The 18,920-nt window shown below is 39.0% G+C and overlaps 2 protein-coding genes across 5 annotated transcripts; one reads left to right on the plus strand and one right to left on the minus strand.

The window, feature by feature from the left end:
• The first annotated feature begins 756 nt into the window (after positions 1 to 756).
• On the plus strand, positions 757 to 17,883 carry LOC114309296 (Peptidase M50 family protein). 4 transcript variants are annotated; one of them, XM_028255008.2, is made up of 11 exons: positions 942 to 1,000; positions 1,080 to 1,145; positions 1,772 to 1,888; positions 2,066 to 2,132; positions 2,234 to 2,332; positions 9,871 to 9,974; positions 10,277 to 10,424; positions 10,523 to 10,603; positions 10,688 to 11,140; positions 16,536 to 16,859; positions 17,521 to 17,883. In XM_028255008.2, exons 3-11 carry the CDS (start codon positions 1,812 to 1,814, stop codon positions 17,680 to 17,682), a joined length of 1,515 nt encoding a protein of 504 aa, XP_028110809.2. In that variant the 5' UTR covers positions 942 to 1,000; positions 1,080 to 1,145; positions 1,772 to 1,811; the 3' UTR covers positions 17,683 to 17,883. The 4 variants fall into 4 exon arrangements, with proteins under 4 accessions (XP_028110808.2, XP_028110810.2, XP_028110811.2 ...); XM_028255007.2 differs by lacking the exon at positions 1,772 to 1,888 and having other exon boundaries at positions 757 to 1,000; XM_028255009.2 differs by lacking the exons at positions 1,772 to 1,888; positions 16,536 to 16,859 and having other exon boundaries at positions 764 to 1,000.
• On the minus strand, positions 14,076 to 15,750 carry LOC145798974 (uncharacterized). Its single transcript, XM_082888490.1, has 2 exons — positions 14,697 to 15,750; positions 14,076 to 14,382 (listed from the first exon to the last, which is right to left on the minus strand). Exons 1-2 carry the CDS (start codon positions 15,748 to 15,750, stop codon positions 14,348 to 14,350), a joined length of 1,089 nt encoding a protein of 362 aa, XP_082744616.1. The 3' UTR covers positions 14,076 to 14,347.
• Positions 17,884 to 18,920: the final 1,037 nt, after the last annotated feature.

Here is an 18,920-nt window from a genome sequence, read left to right on the forward strand (position 1 = left end):
TCCAAACCCTAATTTCATAACCACAATGATAAAAACCCTAACACATTTAATATTTCACAAGTAAAACCTTAACATTGACAGAAAAATACAACACATTTACAAACACAAAAACTAAATACATAAAATTAGGGTTAATGTCATACCACGGAGAGAGAGAGAGAGCAGAGACAGAGAGCGAGAGCGAGCTGAGATGGAGGAGCGAGAGCAGAGAGAGAGAGCGAGCGAGAGCAGAGGGCGAGCGAGAGCAGAGAGCAGAGACCAGAGAGCGAGAGCGAAAAACCTAAGTCTGAAAATCTGAAAAACGTATGCAAATGAGGGGGGGTTCGTTGGTATATATGAGGACTTTAAAAACGCTGATCGAAAAAGCGTTTTCATTTAACTGAAATCGCTATTAGAAATAGCGTTTTTTTGGCAACAAAATTTGAACTGAAATCGTTATTAGAGATAGCGTTTTTTCTGGAAATTTTTTTTTGTTAAAATCGCTATTAGAAATAGCGTTTTTGGGTAAAAAGCGCTGTTAAGAAAAGCGTTTTTATCCGGACAAAAACTAACGTTAGAAGCGCTATTTGTAATAGCGAATTCTTAATCAAAGTCGCTATTTGTAATAGCGATTTTTCTGTTCATCTACTTTTGCGCTCCTAACAGTAAAAGTGCGAATAGTAATGACGCTTTAACTTAGTTTTGAAATTCCGTCAGAAGTTGGCCTAATTTTGGAAATACAATGAAAAAATGGCTTATATTGGGAAAAGCCTCCGAAAAAATGGAGTGGGTGTAAAATGGCATGGAAACCCACATCCCATTTGGAATGCCAAAGTTTAGCTAAAAATACGAATCGGCGGACTTGCACACAAGAACATAGATAATTACAGTGACAGTGATTGGGTTTAGGGTTTATCAGGAAGAAGATGGAAGGGAGGCGAGTGAGAAGGTTTGGGAGGGTACAGACTCGAACCCTCCTTCCCTTACACATCAAGCGTCTCTCCAACACCGTTTCCTGTTGGTACGTTTTCATTTTCTTCTTCATTCGTTTTTGATTGATGAAGAATTTAGAAGAAAAAAAATTCACTCTTGCATTGCAGGTACTGCGACGTCAAGACCTCTGCCTTCAATGATCCACTCTTCCGCCTCGGACGAACATATTCCAGGTTTTATTTACTTGCTCATTTGGATGGATGAGCTTGTTTTCGTTTTTGTGTTATTTATTTATTTATTATTTACTTGTTCATTAGGGTTCATCAAATTTCCACACACCAATCACCATTGTTTGCTTCCAATTTTCTGAATATTGAGTTTTTTTTTTATTATAATTTTTATAATTTTTTAGTGATTTTTTTACTATTTTAAGCAAAAAAATTTTACTCTTTATTATTAGATAGATACATAATATAAATACAATTAAAAAAATATAATATTTGTGGAAAAAAACTTCAAAAAATTCACTAAATACCCAAAATATATATTTTTAAAAAATATGAAAATTCAATACATTTTCGTATTATTGTGTATTTATTGATTTTGAAAATATTTTTTGATAAATATTTCACTTTTTAAGTACATCTAGGTTAGATGTATTTAAAAATGTAAAAAATTTGCTTAAAATATTAAAAAAATACATTAAAAACAAAAAACTTAATTTTTAGAAAATTGAATTCCGAAAATTGGAACAAATGAATGAATTGCCAAACGAAAAACCAGATGTGTACTAATATCCTTGTATTGTTAGTCATTTTGATTAATGATATAATTGTAATAGAATTTTATTCATTTTTAGCGTGTGAATTGAGAGAAAATGGCGTGTGCTTGGAAATAGAATGACCCCGAGAATAGGATTGACAATTGACCCTGTTCCGACCCAATCCTTTATGGGCATATCTTGGCTCGGTCTCGTGTGAGTTTTTCTGTTTTCCTGTTCAATAAGAAAATGGGAAGTTAATGAATTTTGCTTCCCCCGTCCCCATTCCGTTGCCATTTATACTAAAGGGATTGTGGCCTAAGCACTTGGAGGAGTTTGGTTCGTCTTGGTTATATAGCTACGAATACTGACACAGTCATACAATATGTACAGGTATTTGCGAGTTTGGTTTGCAGCTGGGATCGGTTTTAGTCTAACGGCAATGCTTGGAGTTTGTATGGTTAGAGCCAAAATGTTATCTTTGTTTTGTATCAGATGTATCTGCAACAGTTCTGTTTCTTAGTATTTTCTTTCTCTTCTTTGCTTTGTATGGGAGGGCAGATTCTTCTATGGGAATTAGCCAGAGTGCTGCATTTGTATGATGGCAATGCCTGGCTTAGCAGGCTTCTGAGTGGCTCCTTGTTTGGGATTTTCCCTTCGGTTAGTGCCTGATTTGTATGCTTCATTTCTTGTTATTTGACATTGACGACTGTCTATGTTCTCATCTGGATTTCTTGGGCTTATATAGGCTACTCTGTTTCTCCAAAAGTTTTAGTACGCTTATTGATTGGATTTTGTCTACTGTATCCCATCTATATGCATCCATGTGATATTGATGAATTGTAACCCCTGTATTTCAATGAAAACAAAGAAAGTATCTCAATCATAGAGTGCCAAATAGATACTGCGGGAAATAGAGTTTCAGTCCAACTAACTCATTTCAATTGTTTTTGTGTATAATGTTATTTAAAAAATAAGGATATTGTCATATAAAGAGAGAGTTCAGACTAAGTTGGGAGCTATTAATTTGTGTAAGTCCTATTTTTCCAATCAAATGTCAATATGTGAGCTTTTGAATTATTGACTAACATGTATTTATTGACTTCATATGGTGCTATTGCTCTATGTACGTTTTACTTATCATTAGTTGAACTGAGTATTCTTTGATACGAAGTGTTTGGATGACATCTAATGAATTGTTAAGCAAGTAAATTGATGGCCAAACAAGGAGCTCTTACTTGATTAGAGAGCTTCAATTCTTTGGCTTTTAGTTTTAGTGGTTGAATCTTGAAATAGTGAAGAGGTCCTCATTGAGTCTGCTGATTTTCTTGCTCAACGATTCATGCCATTCAAATGCCTCGCATTGGAAAACAACTTATTTAAACTTAAAATGAGTGAAGAATATATATATTGAAAGCTCCTTATTTTTTAATTCTCCAGTTCTGTTTCTGCTATTTGCATACTTTAATATAGGGCTGTTCATAGAACTGAATCACCCGAAAAAACTGATCAAACCGACCAAATATTGCTTGCCACGGACAGTTTCGCTTTACTATACGGTTGGCAGAGGATCAACAAAGTTATATAATTTCAAGTGGCGGTTGGCTTGCGGGTGCACCAATAAAAAAATCATAAAATACCGACCGACCGAAATATATTAATATAATATAATTTATACGTGGCTTGTTATTGTTGACATACCATAATACATTATCTCCAAGTTTCTAGAAATCTTATTTCAAACTTTATCTTTCTAGCTTTCTAGAGGTGTCTTTTCACTGTCCAACTCTTTGTCTTCTCACCACCATAATAACTCCCTCTCTCTAATAGTACTTCAGTCAAAGAGTACTATCCTCTCTCTCACTCACGCATATCAATAACTTCTCTCTCTATCTCTCATTATTTCAGTCTATAGAGACCTTCTCTCTTATTTCCCTTCCGTCTCTGTATTTCTCCATATCTCCTTAGTATCAGATTGTGATGATGGAGGCCTCTGTATGAGACAGTGGCGATGGCTCTAAGATCACATTCGAGATGGCAGTATCTTCTTTGTTTCTTATTTTTTCTCCTCATCCTTGCATCCCTATTTTATCACCCTCTTCTGAAACTTTCATTCCCTCCCTCCATCTCTATTCTGTGAATCTATGATCTTCCTCTTCTGAAACAATCATCCCCTTCTTCTTTCTCTGATTTTCCTCGCGCATAACCCTTATTATGTTCTATTGAGTTGAGGAAGATGGAAAGTGACGATATCGACCGAAGTCCGACCGATTTTTCAACACCCGAGACAACCGGTTTCGAATTGTGATCAGACGAGTGCGGGTGATATGTTGTTCAAACCGATGATGTCGGTTCGGGTGACAGGTGGCCGGGAAAATAGGTCTAACCCAACCTGTGAACACCCCTACCTTAATATTTGTTTTTTATTTTGAAAGATTAGGGTTGTCATAGATTAAGCACATCACCCCAGTAATTAAGCTATGTGAATATATATTAAAAAAGAATAGGTGTGATGTACAAGGGACATAGCACATGCCAATACACTAGGATGGAAATCATCCACCCCAAAATAGTAGATGAGGAGCTCCTGATATATAGCTACATAGTTATACAATTATGTTAGAATATAGAATTTTAGAATATAGAAATTCCCTATTTCATTCTTTTGTATATTTAGTATCTTTATTTATGCCTTAGAATGCTCCTGTAATTATGCCAATGAGTTAATATAAAAGAGGGTGTGATATCACTCATACCTCTAACTTTTCTCTTCTCTAAATTCACATGGTATCGGAGCCACAATAAGAGGAACCTACCACTTTGCTTCCGCCGAAGGCCACCCATACCCAAACCCTAGCCTGCGTAGGCCATTCACCACCTTGTCTGAGTTCGTCGCACCCCACCCAGCGCAGCCGAAGGTTAGGCGACTCTCCCATCACAGTCGCAGCCTCTGTTGGCAGCCCTAGCCTGCTCCTCTAGGCCTTTTGGCAACACCTGGTTGGTCGCCTAGTGCTGGTTGATCGACTGGTGCTTTTGTGGCCCTCACAAAAAAAAAAAAATGCAGTAAAAAAAAAAAAAAACTAGGTTCTTAATTTTATGATTTTTTAGTTACTAATTGTGCTTATTCCTCCACCATCTTCCGAGTTTGTGATTGGTCCTGAGTTTGAGGGTTACTTAGTAGAATATTCATGGCAGATTTTACTAGTGAGTCAACAACTTCTTAGCCGCTTAAGAGTGAGAGTTCTGTTATACCTTCTACTATGACTGATAATCTCAGTCCTGGCCTTAAAATCACCACTTCTCTATTCAATGGTAAGAACTATCTAGCATGGTTGCAGAATTTGATTATTTTCTTGAAGAGCAGAGGGAAAATGGGGGATGTCGATGGCCAGATACAGGCACCCACCACTACAGATCCGAGTTATGATCAGTGGGAGATCACCAACTCCCTCATTATGGGTTGGTTGATATATTCTATGGTCCCGGAGATCGGAGAGGGCTATCTCTCTATGGACACTGCACAAGATATTTGGGAGGCAGTGACTACCACTTACAGAGGAACTTCTCGGTATAAGGTGAAATGACTATCCTTCAGTATTTTACCTTTCTTAACAATGGATGGAAGCGACTTGATCACCTTCAGGATTACAAACCTGTCTGTCCCAGTGATTCTGTTGGTTACCGGAAGTTTATGGCACAAGAGTGGGTCTTCGAGTTCTTGGAAAGTTTAAATGTGGAGTATGATCCGGTTCGGAGTAGAGCATTTGGCATGGATGTGCTTCATTCTCTTCAGGAAGCCTTTACTTTTGTGCAGAATGAGGTGAGTTGCCATTTTACTATGCTTCCGGCTACCTTTTCTGGCCGATCTGCCCTGATTTTTGCACCCTCTAGAGATGGGGATCGTGGTTCCTGTCCTTCTTTTGAGAAGGATATCCTCTTTTGTGACTATTGTCGTCGCCCTCGCCATACCTGTGAGACTCGTTGGAAGTTGCATAGGCCGTCATTTGGGGGTCATGGAGATCGTTCTAGTTCTCGTGGGGGTCGCTCCGGTCAGTCTAGAGGCCGAGGGCGCAATGCTCGAGCCCATTATTCTGATACAGCTGAGCCACAGTTCCCAGCTTCGGATGTTTCTTCTGCTGATATCTCTGGTTTTTTCTACTTCTCAATTAGAGGTTGCTCTTCGCCACTTGCTAGACTATAGGGCTTCTAGTTATTCTTCAGGTAACTTTGCCCATTCAGGTAATTTAGCGTCTTCTCCAAGTGCTTTCCTATCTCATCAAATATTGCCTTGGATTATCGATTTTGGTGCTTCCAATCATATGTCTGGATCTTTTGATTTGTTCTCAGCATATACCCCTTCTTCCGGCCAGGATAAAGTTCGCATTGCTGATGGTACCATTTCTTCTGTGTCTGGGAAAGGTTTAATTCATGTCACTACTTCTCTTCCTTTGTCTTCTGTATTACATGTTCTCAATTTTAGTGTTAATTTTTATCATTGAGTCGTATTACTCGGGACTTAAATTGTAGTGTGACATTTTTTCCAGATCATTGTCTGTTTTAGGGCTTTATCACGAGGAAGATGATTAGCAGTGGTTGAAACAAGAATGGTCTCTATATTTTGGATCAAGCAGACAAGTTGGCTCATTCCTTCATTCAGTTACTATTTACCAAAGAAGACTTATGACTGTGACACCGTCGTCTTGGGCATCCATCTTTTTTGTTACTTAAGCATCTTTTTCCTTCAGTTTTTTTTTTGAAACATAATGTTTCTAAGTTTCATTGTGAGTCATGTCAACTTGGCAAACAACACAGAGCTTCTTTTACTCCTTCTATTAAAGAAGTTTAGTTCATTTTTCATTGATTCATTCTCATGTATGGGGTCCCTCTCGTTTTGTATCTTTAGAGGGTCAAAGATGATTTGTCACCTTTATTGATGATTGTTCTAGGACCACTTGGGTATATCTTATGAAGGATAAATGTAAGGTTTTTTTTGTGTTTCAAAATTTTCATAAAATGATTTGCACTCAGTTTGGGGCTGTTGTACAAATTCTGCATTCTGATAATAAGGGGGAATACATTGGCTCTAGCCTTGCCAATTATTTTGCCACTCATGGTATTATTCACCAAATTTCTTGTACCAATACCCCTCAACAGAATGGTGTTGCAGAGCGTAAAAAATTGCCATCTTCTTGATATTACGCGTTGTTTGACCTTTGAAATGTGTGTTCCTCGCTTCTATTGGGGGAAACTGTTCTTACGGCAGCCTTTCTCATCAATCGTTTGCCTACCCAAGTTCTTCACAAACACACTCCTCTTCAGGTTTTGTTAGGATCCCCCTCTTCTAGTTTCTCCATTCCTCCCAAAACCTTTGGGTGTGTGTGCTTTGTCAATAACCATTCTCCTACCCGTGGTAGTTGGATCCTAGGTCTCTTTGCTGTGTCTTCCTAGGTTACTCTACCACCCAAAAGGGCTACAAGTGTTATTATCCACCTTCTCGAAAATGGTTTGTCTCTATGGATGTGTCTTTTTTTGAGTCTCAGTCCTACTTCATATCCTCACCGGTGCCCCAGTCATCCCTTCAGGGGGAGCCTTGGTGTGAAGCGATTCCTATATCACTACCTGTATCACTCCTATCATTGATTGAGCAGGATGTTAAGGGTGACTCAACTATTGAGACTATTGAGTCTTAGTCTGAAACAACAGTGAAAGATGGCAAAGTTTATGTCAGGACAAAGATAGAAAACAAGTTACTTGGGTACAAGAGACCAATTCGGAGTCTCCACTGCTATTTTCTCCTTCTAATAAGTGTCCAGAATCCTCTTTTGCTAATGAAACTTCAGGTAACTCTATTCTTTCTGATCTAGATGTTCCCATTGCGAATAGGAAGGGGGTTAGGTCGTGTACTCAACATCCTATTTCTCATTTTGTCTCTTATACTAATCTGTCTTCTTCCTATAAAGCTTTCTTGTCTAAAGTTTCTTCTGTGAGTCTTCCTTGTAATTTTCAAGATGCTCTTTCTACTCCTAAGTGGAAGCATGCCATGATAAAGGAGATGAGAGCTCTTCTCAAAATGACACTTGGGAATTGGCTGAGTTACCTAAGGGCAAACGACCTGTTGGATGTAAGTGGGTGTACACTGTGAGGCACAAAGCCGATTGAATGTTACAAGGCAAGATTGGTGGCCAAGGGCTTTATGCAGACTTATGGAGTAGACTACCAGGAGATATTTGCACCTGTTGTTAAGATGAACTCTATCAGAGTCCTTCTCTCCCTTGCCTTCAATTTCGATTGGCCTCTCCATCAATTTGATGTGAAGAATGCTTTCTCCCATGGTGATTTGGAAGAAGTATACATGGACAGGCTTTGAGGATGTTAAAATCAAAGGAAAAGTGTGCCAACTATGCAAGTCACTTTATGGACTTAAACAGTCTCTTAGGACTTGGTTTGTGAGATTTACTCAGGTCATACTGCGATATGGTTTCAAACAGAGTCAAGCTAACCATACTTTGTTTGTGGAACACTCCTCCCATGGTAATACGACAACTTTTATTGTCTATGTCGATGATATTGTACTCACAGGAGATGAAGTTGAGGAGGTTCCTCAGTTAAAGGAATATTTGGCCAATGAATTTGAAATCAAAGATTTAGGTAGCTTGAAGTACTTTCTAGGTATTGAGGTTGCTTAGTCCAAAGATAGCATCTTCACATGTCAAAAAAAGTATGTGCTTGATTTGCTAAGAGAAATTGGAATGCTTGGCAGTCAAGCTTGTGATATACCACTAGAGCCTGGGTTGAAGCTTAGTGAGGATCAAGGAGGCGAGCTTGTAGACAGGGGGAGGTACTAAAGGCTAGTGGGTAAGCTTATTTAGTTATCTCATTCGCGTCCTGACATTGCTATTGCCGTGAGTATGGTTAGTCAGTTTATGCATGCTCCCACGTGCAAGTCACTTGGAGGCAGTTATGCGAATTCTGCGGTACTTGAAGTCTTCTTCGGGAAAAGGTCTATATTTCTCCAAACATGGTCATCTGCGTATGGAGGCATATACAGATGCTGATTAGGCTGGCTTAGTCATTGATAGACGGTCAATCTCTGGCTATTGTACTTTTGTTGGAGGAAATCTAGTAACTTAGAGAAGCAAGAAACAGAATGTAGTTGTGCGGTCTAGTGCAGAGGTTGAATTCAAAGCTATGGCTCAGGGTGTGTGTGAGTGCTTATGGATTTGATTATTTTTGAGGGATTTGGGGATTTATCAGACAGATTCAATGAGGTTATATTGTGACAACAAGGCAGCTATCAATCACAAATCCGGTTCAACATGATATGACCAAGCATGTAGAGATTGATAGGCATTTTATCAAGAAAAAGCTCACTAGTGGCACTATATGTACTCCATTCGTGAGGTCTGCGGACCAACTGGCTGATGTTTTCACTAAAAGCTTAGGGAATAAATCATTTCGTGACATTCTCAACAAGCTGGGCATGAGAGATATTTTCGTACCAACTTGAGGGAGAGTGTTAGAATATAGAAATATTTCCTATTTCATTCTTTTGTATATTTAGTATCTTTATTTATGCCTTAGAATGCTCCTGTAATTATGCCAATGAGTTAATATAAAAGAGGGTGAGATATTACTCATACCTCTAACTTTTCTTTTCTCTAAAATTCACAAGTTATACAACACTATATCAGATCTAGTTACATAGAACACTACGCACAATATAAGTAGAAACCTTAAACAAGCATCAATTAGCAACTGATTAGCTTCTCAAAATAGTCTAGCAAATAGCAACATGACTTAGAACGGGAGTGGAAAATGAGAAGACTAAATCTGCACCTTGCCCGAGAATCCACTAGGATTTCCGTCTCTCTCCCCCCCCCCCCCCCCCCCCCCAAACAAATATCCAACTGCAGCTTCCAGTACTCCTTCAATCTGCAAAATGTACTCCTTCAATATATAGCAAGTCAAGTGTTTAGGCATGACTAGAGTGGCTTCAAACTGTAAGCCTAGCACAGCTTCTTAATGTTTGGGCTTATTGAAAGTCATGTACTTCGGTTTCATTAAAAGTAACCAATTTCATTAATGTTTGGCCTCTTTTCTTTTTATTTATTATTTTTTTGGGGGTGTAGAGGTTAATTTACTTTTTAGTCTTCTCGCTAGAAAGGCACTAAGGCTCTTGCATATTGTCTTATATGCAGGGTTTTGGATTGAGCATATCAGTGACTGATGTTGGATACATGTGTATATCTACAATCATATCTGTTTCTGCACATGAATTTGGGCATGCTCTTGCTGCTGCCAGGTTAATTTTTTTCTACCCCCTTTTTGTCTTTTTATTCCTTTCCCCTCTAAGGTGGTATCTTTGCATATGTCACATATTATTTAATACATTAAACCAGGTAAATAGGACATATGATACCTACGTTACAACTATCCATACTTGTAATTCACTTATAGGATACCCCAATGATAAAAGCAAAATGTGGACATACCGATGCATAGAAAGTATGGATAAAAAAAAAAAAAGGTTTTCACATCTCAACATGCAAAAGGATAGATCTCATAACTGGTACTTACTGTAGGCATCATTTCTGTTGGAAGCAGTGAGGGAATACAAATAGAGTACGTTGCTGTATTTTTAGCAGTTCTATTTCCTGGAGCTCTGGTGGCTTTCAATTATGAGTTGCTGCAGGCATTGCCAAGTTTTGCTACCCTTCGCATATACTGTGCTGGCATATGGCATAATGCTGCAGTGAGTGCAAATAGTAACTTATATTTATGCTAATGTTTTTGAAGTCTATGACATTGGTATGTTAGTGCTATCTCACGTGTTCTCAACTTCCTCTGCAGTGTTGTGCACTTTGTGGATTGGCATTGTTCCTCCTGCCATTGATCTTGTATCCATTCTACATTCACGGTGAAAGTCCCATGGTACTTAGCTTGTATTTAAGGTCATTGATTAGTTCTCTACCTATGTACAACCCATTGATCATTTTTATAATTTTATTTTAATAGGTTCTGGATGTGTCTTCGACGTCATCTTTGTCTGGTTTTTTGTCTCCTGGTGATTTAATAATGTCATTGGATGGCATACGTATCCATAATGCACAAGAGTGGATGGAGATGGCTGCTCATATACATGAGAAGACACTTCAAAACTCAAACGTTTCCATTGATTTTCGCAACATGATAGCCAATGGCAAAAAGGGATACTGTGTCCCCAGTTCTTTGATTGAAGCAAGCAAGGACATTCAATTGACAGACGACCAATCTACCTGTCCTAATGAGTTTACTGCATTTACAAGTATGCCGTGCTTTAATTCAAACATGCTTGATAAGGGTAGCATTGAAGGTGATAGCAGAGAGGTTATGTATTGCTTGATTGCTAAGGATATTGTCAAGCTTAAAAAATGTGGTGATGGATGGGGGAATTTTGCAAACAATAAAAGCAGCTGCCTATGTTCTGAGGTACAAATTCTAAACTTCATGCCATTCTTGCTGCCAATACAAAAAATATGATAATAATCATAAAAATGAATAAATAATGAAATAAAATAAAAATGCCTTATGTTAGATTTGCATAAAAGAAAGAAAAGGAAGAGAACTGTATATTATTCACACTCATAAACCTATTAGGGTTACACATACTTATAATAAAAGACTAAAGGAACAAAAGACATAACTATCCTTAACTACCCTTATACAATAATACTTAACACTCCCCCTCAAGTTGGTGCAAAGATATCTCTCATGCCCAACTTGCAGCAAATAGGATGGAAAACTTTACTACTAAGACCCTTAGTAAAGACATCAGCCAATTGATTTGCAGACTTCACAAAAGGCATACATATGAAACCCTTATTCAATTTCTCCTTGATGAAATGTCTGTCAATCTCAATATGTTTGGTTCTATCATGCTGAACAGGATTGTGAGCAATACTAATGGCAGCTTTGTTGTCACAGTACAGTGTCAATGGTTCACTACAAACAAACCCAATATCATTCAACAAGGACTGGAGCCACATCAATTCACATGTACCATGCGCCATAGCCCTGTATTCTGCCTCTGCACTAGATCTGGACACCACTGTTTGTTTCTTACTACGCCATGTCACTAAATTTCCCCCCACAAATGCACAATAACCGGAGGTAGATCGCCTGTCATCTATAGAACCAGCCCAATCAGCATCTGTGAATGCCTCCAACCTCAAGTGACCATGATTGGAAAATAAAATCCCTTTTCCAGGAGCAGATTTAAGATACCTCAAAATACGATACACTGCATCCAAATGAGGGGCACGAGGCTCATGCATAAATTGACTCACTATCCCAACCGCATAGGCAATATCTGGACGAGTGTGGGATAAATATATAAGTCTTCCAACAAGTCGCTGGTACCTTTCCTTCTCCACAAGATCACCAACACCACTACAAAGATGGTGATTAGCCTCAATTGGAGAATCAGCAGGTCGGCAGCCTAACATGCCAGTTTCCTCAAGAAGATCTAGAATATACTTTCGCTGAGAAAGAAAGATGCCTTTGTCAGATCTGGCAACTTCAATCCCAAGAAAGTACCGCAATGAACCAAGGTCTTTGATCTCAAATTCCTTGGCCAACAGCATCTTAAGATGTGTCACTTCTTCCTCATCATTACCTGTCACAACTATGTCATTCACATACACTATAAGCACAGTTACCTTATTTGCGTGACGTTTGACAAACATTGTGTGATCTGCATTGCTTTGCTTATACCCGAACCTCAACATAGCCTTTAGGAATCTGTCAAACCAAGCCCGAGGAGATTGTTTTAAACCATATAACGCCTTTTTCAACCTACAAACTTTCCCAACTGTAGACTGAGATGAGAATCCTGGTGGTATATCCATATATACCTCCTCCTCCAAATCACCATGGAGAAATGCATTCTTCACGTCTAACTGCTGTAAAGGCCATCCCAAATTAGCTGCACATGAGAGAATAGCTCGAATGGAATTCATCTTCGCCACAGGAGCAAAGGTTTCTTGGTAATCAATTCCATATGTCTGAGTAAATCCCTTGGCCACTAACCGTGCTTTGTACCGTTCAATTGTTCCATCTGCTTTCTGCTTGATGGTGAACACCCATTTACACCCTACAGGCTTTTTTCCACTAGGAAGAGAAACCAACTCCCAAGTGTTATTCTTGCTTAGAGCTTGCATCTCTTCTACCATAGCTACTTTCCACTTAGGATCATTGATAGCTTCTGTCCAACCCTGGGGAATACATGCAGAAGACAAAGACGAAACAAAAGCACGATATGTAGAAGACAATGAATCGTATGACACAAATTTAGAAATGGGGTGTTGAGTACATGCCCTAACCCCCTTTCTAAGAGCAATAGGAAGACTCGAATCATTGACAACAGGACTCTCAACTACAGGTAGAGGGATAGACTGAGATGCATTACCTGGAACTGGCATGAGGGATGATGATGGGTTTGGTGGCACAAGAGATGCTTGCTCTTTCGGACGTCGAGAATAAGTCTTAAAATCAGCCCTGTCCAAACGACCACTAATGTCAGGCTCCACATCAAGAGAACTATTAGGCTCCCCCTCACCACAAATAATAGTCCGCTGACTAGGAAGGAAAAAAGACAACTCGTGTTGATAGGCCATCTCCTCATCCGCAATCTCATCTATACCACTACTCTCCCCCGGAGGAGATGGCGGAGGAGAAGGAAAGAAGGACACAGCTTCACGGAAAGTGACATCCATACTGACATACACTTTGCGAGTGTGAGGATCATAACATTTGTAACCCTTCTGAGTAGCAGAATAACCAATAAAGACACAACGCACAGCCTTAGGATCGAGTTTCCCACGAGTACGAGGTTGCAAATGAACAAAACAGACACACCCAAACACCCGAGGAGGAAGAGACGAGGTGGGATATGCGACAGGAAGCAGTTGAAGAGGAATCTGGAATTGGAGGACACTGGAAGGCATACGGTTGATAAGGTAAGCAGCGGTAAGAACAGCATCACCCCAAAAAGACTTAGGGACATTCATGGTAAACAAGAGAGAGCGAGCAACTTCAAGAAGATGGCCATTCTTGCGTTCGGCAACCCCATTCTGTTGAGGAGTACCAACACAACTAGTCTGATAAAGAATGCCATGCTCCTCTAAGTATGCCCGAAAAACTCCATCAACATACTCAGTCCCATTATCATTACGAAGAATTTTGATTTGAGCATTAAAAAGATTGGTCACCATTTTATGAAAAGTTTGAAAACAAGAAAAAACTTCACTCTTAGTTCGAAGCAAGTAAATCCAAGTCACACGGGAAAAACAATCAATAAAAGTAACAAACCATCGATACCCAGAAGTAGAAACCACAGGGGAAGGGCCCCACACATCAGTATGAATAAGCATAAAAGGAAAAGTACTTCTTTTATTAATTGAAGGGTAACAAGTACGTTTATGCTTTGCAAGTTCACAAGCATCACAACCAAAAATACTCCTAGGACAATCACGAACTAAAGAAGGAAAAAGTTTCTCTAAAACATTAAAGGAAGGATGACCCAAACGGCGATGCCACTGATGAAGGAGAGAAAGAGAGGAGCCAATAGTGCACTTGAGAGCTTGAGATGGGACGACAGGAGGAACGGCATCCAGAAAGTACAGCCCACCTTGTGCTCTACCATTGCCAATCGTTTTCCCCGTAGCCAGGTCCTGAAAGACACAATGAGTAGGAAAAAATGTCACTGAGCAATTTAGAGAAGAAGTAAGACTACTAACAGAAAGCAGATTAGTGGAAAAAGTAGGAACATGAAGCACAGAGGAAAGAGAAAGCAAAGATGAACAATGAACTGAACCCTTGCCAGAGACAGAGGATAAAGTGCCATCAGCCACTCGAACCTTGTCTCGGCCGGAACAAGGAGAATAAGAATAGAAAAGACTAGAGGCACCTGTCATGTGATCGGTGGCACCGGAATCAATAATCCAAGAAGGCGATGATAAGGTACTAAGAGCACTAGCAGGAATACCTGTGTTGGCAAAATTGGAAGAAGCAGAAGTAGAAGAAACTGTGGTAGAAGGAGAGTCAAGTCGAGCCATCAAACGTCTGAGAGTGTGTAACTCATCCTGGGAAAGAGTGCTGGGCTCAGAAGGACTCACAGCAATCTCGGACACATGTGCTTGGGGTCGAGCTGTACTACCACGACCTCGACCCCGAGTAGGGCGACCATTCAGTTTCCAACAATGCTCTCGATCATGTCTGTCTTTCCCACAATAATCACACTTCAAGCGATCTCGATCAACCAGTGTACCCTGACTCCCAGACTGAACTGGACTAGGCCGAGGAGCCCGAGGAGGAGGAGCAACAGCTAAAGCAGAACGATCCTGAATAGAGGAATGTACCATAGCACTACGGCGACTCTCCTCTTGCTGGACAAGGGCATAAGCCTCGCGTAGGGTGGGAAAAGGTGAACGACCCAACACCTGGACGCGAATCTGATCATACTCCAAGTTCAAGCCAGCAAGGAAGTCATACACACGCTCTTTCTTAACGGTTTGTTGAAACAACGTGGCATCCCGAGAACAAACAGCCTGGAAGCTTTGGTAATAGTCTAGTTCCTGCCACAAACTACTCAACTCAGCATAGTAGACTGCGAGTGATCTATCTTTCTGATCTAAGCTCCGAAGCTTCTTCCTCAACTCATACGCCTGTGCATCATTACCTTGTTGGGAGTACATTTGGGCTGCAGCTGTCCAAATCTTATGAGCAGTATCTAATAAAAGGAAACTCTGACTAATAGTGGGCTGCATAGAGTTGATGAGCCAAGTCATAACAAGAGCATTTTCAGAAATCCATTGAGTATGGAGTGAGGCATCACCATCCGGTAGGGGAAGAGAACCAGTAATGTAGCCAGTCAAACGGCGAGCAGCAATAGCATGACCACATGAGCGGGACCAAATCAAATAGTTGGAACCATCCAATTTAACAGGACTAATTTGAAGAGAGGGATTGTCGGTAAGAGTCATAACACGACGGAAGCCACCCTCATCACTAATTGTATCCTTAGTCTCACCCTCAGCCATTGAAGATTAAATGCCCACAATAGGAAAAAAGCAAATACCAGTCGAAAAACAGCAAAAACCAACAGAGGCAATCCACCAACTCAACTTAGGGACAATAGTTACCTCTAGAGACAAAAACAGAGCCGAAACAGGGGCTGGAGAGACCAAAACCAGTCAGAAACTGAGAGAAAACGTGCTGAAACTGAGGAAAATTGACAAAAATAGAGTGAAAGCTTGCCAAATCATCAAAACCAGTCCTCCCAACCCTGGATCAGTCCCAGTCGGCTCCCAAGGTAGAGGGAGGAAGGGAAAAAACAGCCAAAAACAGGCCGCAGCAGGGACTTCCAAAAAAATCAATCGTTTTTTCCAAAAATCAACAAAAATTGGAAAAACACTCAAAAACTCATCAAAAAATTAAAATAAAAATCTAGGGTGAAAACCCATCAAATTTCGACCATAAAGGATTTTTTTTTTTTTTTTTTTTTTTTTTTTTTTTTTTCTGATTTTTTCTGTGTACAAGGAAGAACGAAAGAAACAAGAAAAAGAAACGAATCTTCAAGGAGGAAGATGATGCTCTGATACCATGTTAGATTTGCATAAAAGAAAGAAAAGGAAGAGAACTGTATATTATTCACACTCATAAACCTATTAGGGTTACACATACTTATAATAAAAGACTAAAGGAACAAAAGACATAACTATCCTTAACTACCCTTATACAATAATACTTAACACCTTACCTGCATGAAATATGGCAGTGAGCAAATCTCCAATGCAACTTCTGACACTGGTAATGTTGGACGCAGGATGAGTCCTGCTTAACTCCAGTCCAGGCACCGGGTTTAACGTTGGTTGAGATCACATATTCAAGCCCTTATACTTTGGAATGCTGGCAAAATGGAGGAAAATCATTTGCAGGTGTTAAGAGTCTAAACTTTGAAGAAACGAGTTGTGGTGGAACTTTTGTTTTCATTGGTGATGTGATCTCCATGGCTCATTCAGTTCGGTTAACTGCATATCGGCCTCGTTGGATGTTTTCTTTTGGTGCATTACTTCCAAATGTTCTGGAAAAGATTTTGGTGTGCACGTTTCATTTCTCTCTCGCGCTAGCTCTTCTCAACAGCCTTCCGGTGTGTTTCCTTGCTCTTCTTTGTTTTTTACCCTTTACTACATGAATTTACACACAATTCCTTTTAGACAAGTGCAGGAAGAGATCACTTAGGCACCCCTATTTCTGGATTTCTATATTGAATTTGGTGTTAGAAATTGTCTTTTCAGTCCATGATCACGAAACAAATTTCCCCCATGCAATACTCAAAAATCAGCTGCTCAATAAGTTGGTTGTTCATCAATAGATCGATGTTGTCAAATTGATAAGAGTCCACAAATTTTTAACTGCATGCATGGCTGAACCACCTAAGTGGATGCAGTTCACTTGAATATACATCTTTTCAAATTTCTCATCAGTCATCATCAATTAGTTACTCGTAAAATTTTTGTTGAAGTTTTGATGCCGGTGATCAGTTTAAGACCAAGTGTGGAAATTCTAGTGTCTGAAAGTTAAAGTTTAGAATGTTTGCTTGATTAAACCAACGTACTGTAAAGCCCAAGGGTATTTATCATTTTTGCTACAAAGGGTAAAGTGGCAATCATTTTTCGTCATGTTTGCTTAAGAGACTAGAACTCCTAGGTTCCTAACATTGTAATTTTAGTGATTCAGAATGTTTTACATGCATGATCAATAATACTCAACAATACTATAGTTTTCTCTAATCATGGTTATATTTTTAGGTTTACTTTCTCGATGGTGAATCCATTTTGGAGGTGACTCTATGTTACATGAGGTTGTTGAGCCCGAGGATGAAGGGAAGAGTTCTTCAATTATGTCTTTTAGGAGGGACCCTCATTTCCATTCTCGCCTTTTTGAGAATCGTTCTTTTCACCATTTTGTAAGTTTGATGTTGCCATATTGTCCCCGAGTTTCTTATGTTACTATCCAATTTTGATATTTCACTTTTTGTACTGTATTTTACATCTTTCACGTTATATGCCTTAATGTGCATCTTCAGCTTTTATTTTTATTATGTGCCATCATTAGACATGAATTACATGGTATAATAATTATAGCTTTAAGCTTGGTTTTTTTATGCCATAGTGATCCTAATTGAAGTGGAGTTATTTCTTCCCCTAAATGGCCATAATTAGATTCTGAAATAATTTTAAGATCATTAATGAAGGAATAAAGATAACGCACCAATATGGAGTGGAAACCTCCTCCTACTTGTGATTATATTTTTCTCTGAATTAATGCAAATGATTATTTATTTTTTTGAAATATCATAAAATGGAAGGGTAACTTGACTCTTAACTGGACTATAATTTCCTGTAGTTGTTAAAAAGGGTACACTATAAATTTTGAAGTCCAAAACTGACTTTTCAGTTTGAGCCCACAAAAAACTATAGGCCTATTCTACATGCAAAATACATCGTGAAAGTCTTTTGGGCCTAATCATAGAATCTTCTAGATTAATGAGAATTTGACTGGCAAAGTTCTCAACCAAGAAAAAAAAAATGGCAAAGTTGACAAAATGTTGACTTTCACCAAAAAATGTTCGAAAATGCATTGTAGCTCGAAATAGTCAAGGCTCGAATGGCCTGACCCTCCTCTCTCTCTTTCTTCTCTATCTCTTTTTTCTCTCTCCAGAAGAAAGAAGAAGAAGACCTCTATCTCTCTCTCCCATCTTCAGAAGGAAGAAGAAAAAGACCAAGGCAGAGAAGGAGCTATTTCGATTCTAAGATTTCAATTTTGATTCTGATATTGATGTTGATTTTGATTTTGATTTGAGTTTGATTTTGATTTTGATTTTTGGTTTGGTTTTGGATTTGATTTGATTTCACATTTTGTTTGATAAACAGAAATTGATTTTGATTTTGAAAAGGAAAAAGAGAAAGAAAGAACAGAGGAAGAACCGAGGGGGAAGGAAGAAGAGGAAGAAGAGGGAGAAAGAGAAGAAAAAAATAATTAAGAGAGTGATTTGTTTCCCTCTGTTTGATTCGTTCAAATCCAGCTTTCTCTCTTTGAATTAATCAAATCCAACAACTATGCCTCACATCTTTTTCTCTCTTTCTCTCCCTCTGTTTTTTTTTTTTTTTTCTGCTATCTTCCTTCCTCTTCTCTTGTCTCTGTTACT

This window comes from Camellia sinensis, chromosome 9, assembly GCF_055761805.1.
Source record: "Camellia sinensis isolate YWXY chromosome 9, ASM5576180v1, whole genome shotgun sequence".
Lineage (NCBI taxonomy): Eukaryota > Viridiplantae > Streptophyta > Magnoliopsida > Ericales > Theaceae > Camellia > Camellia sinensis.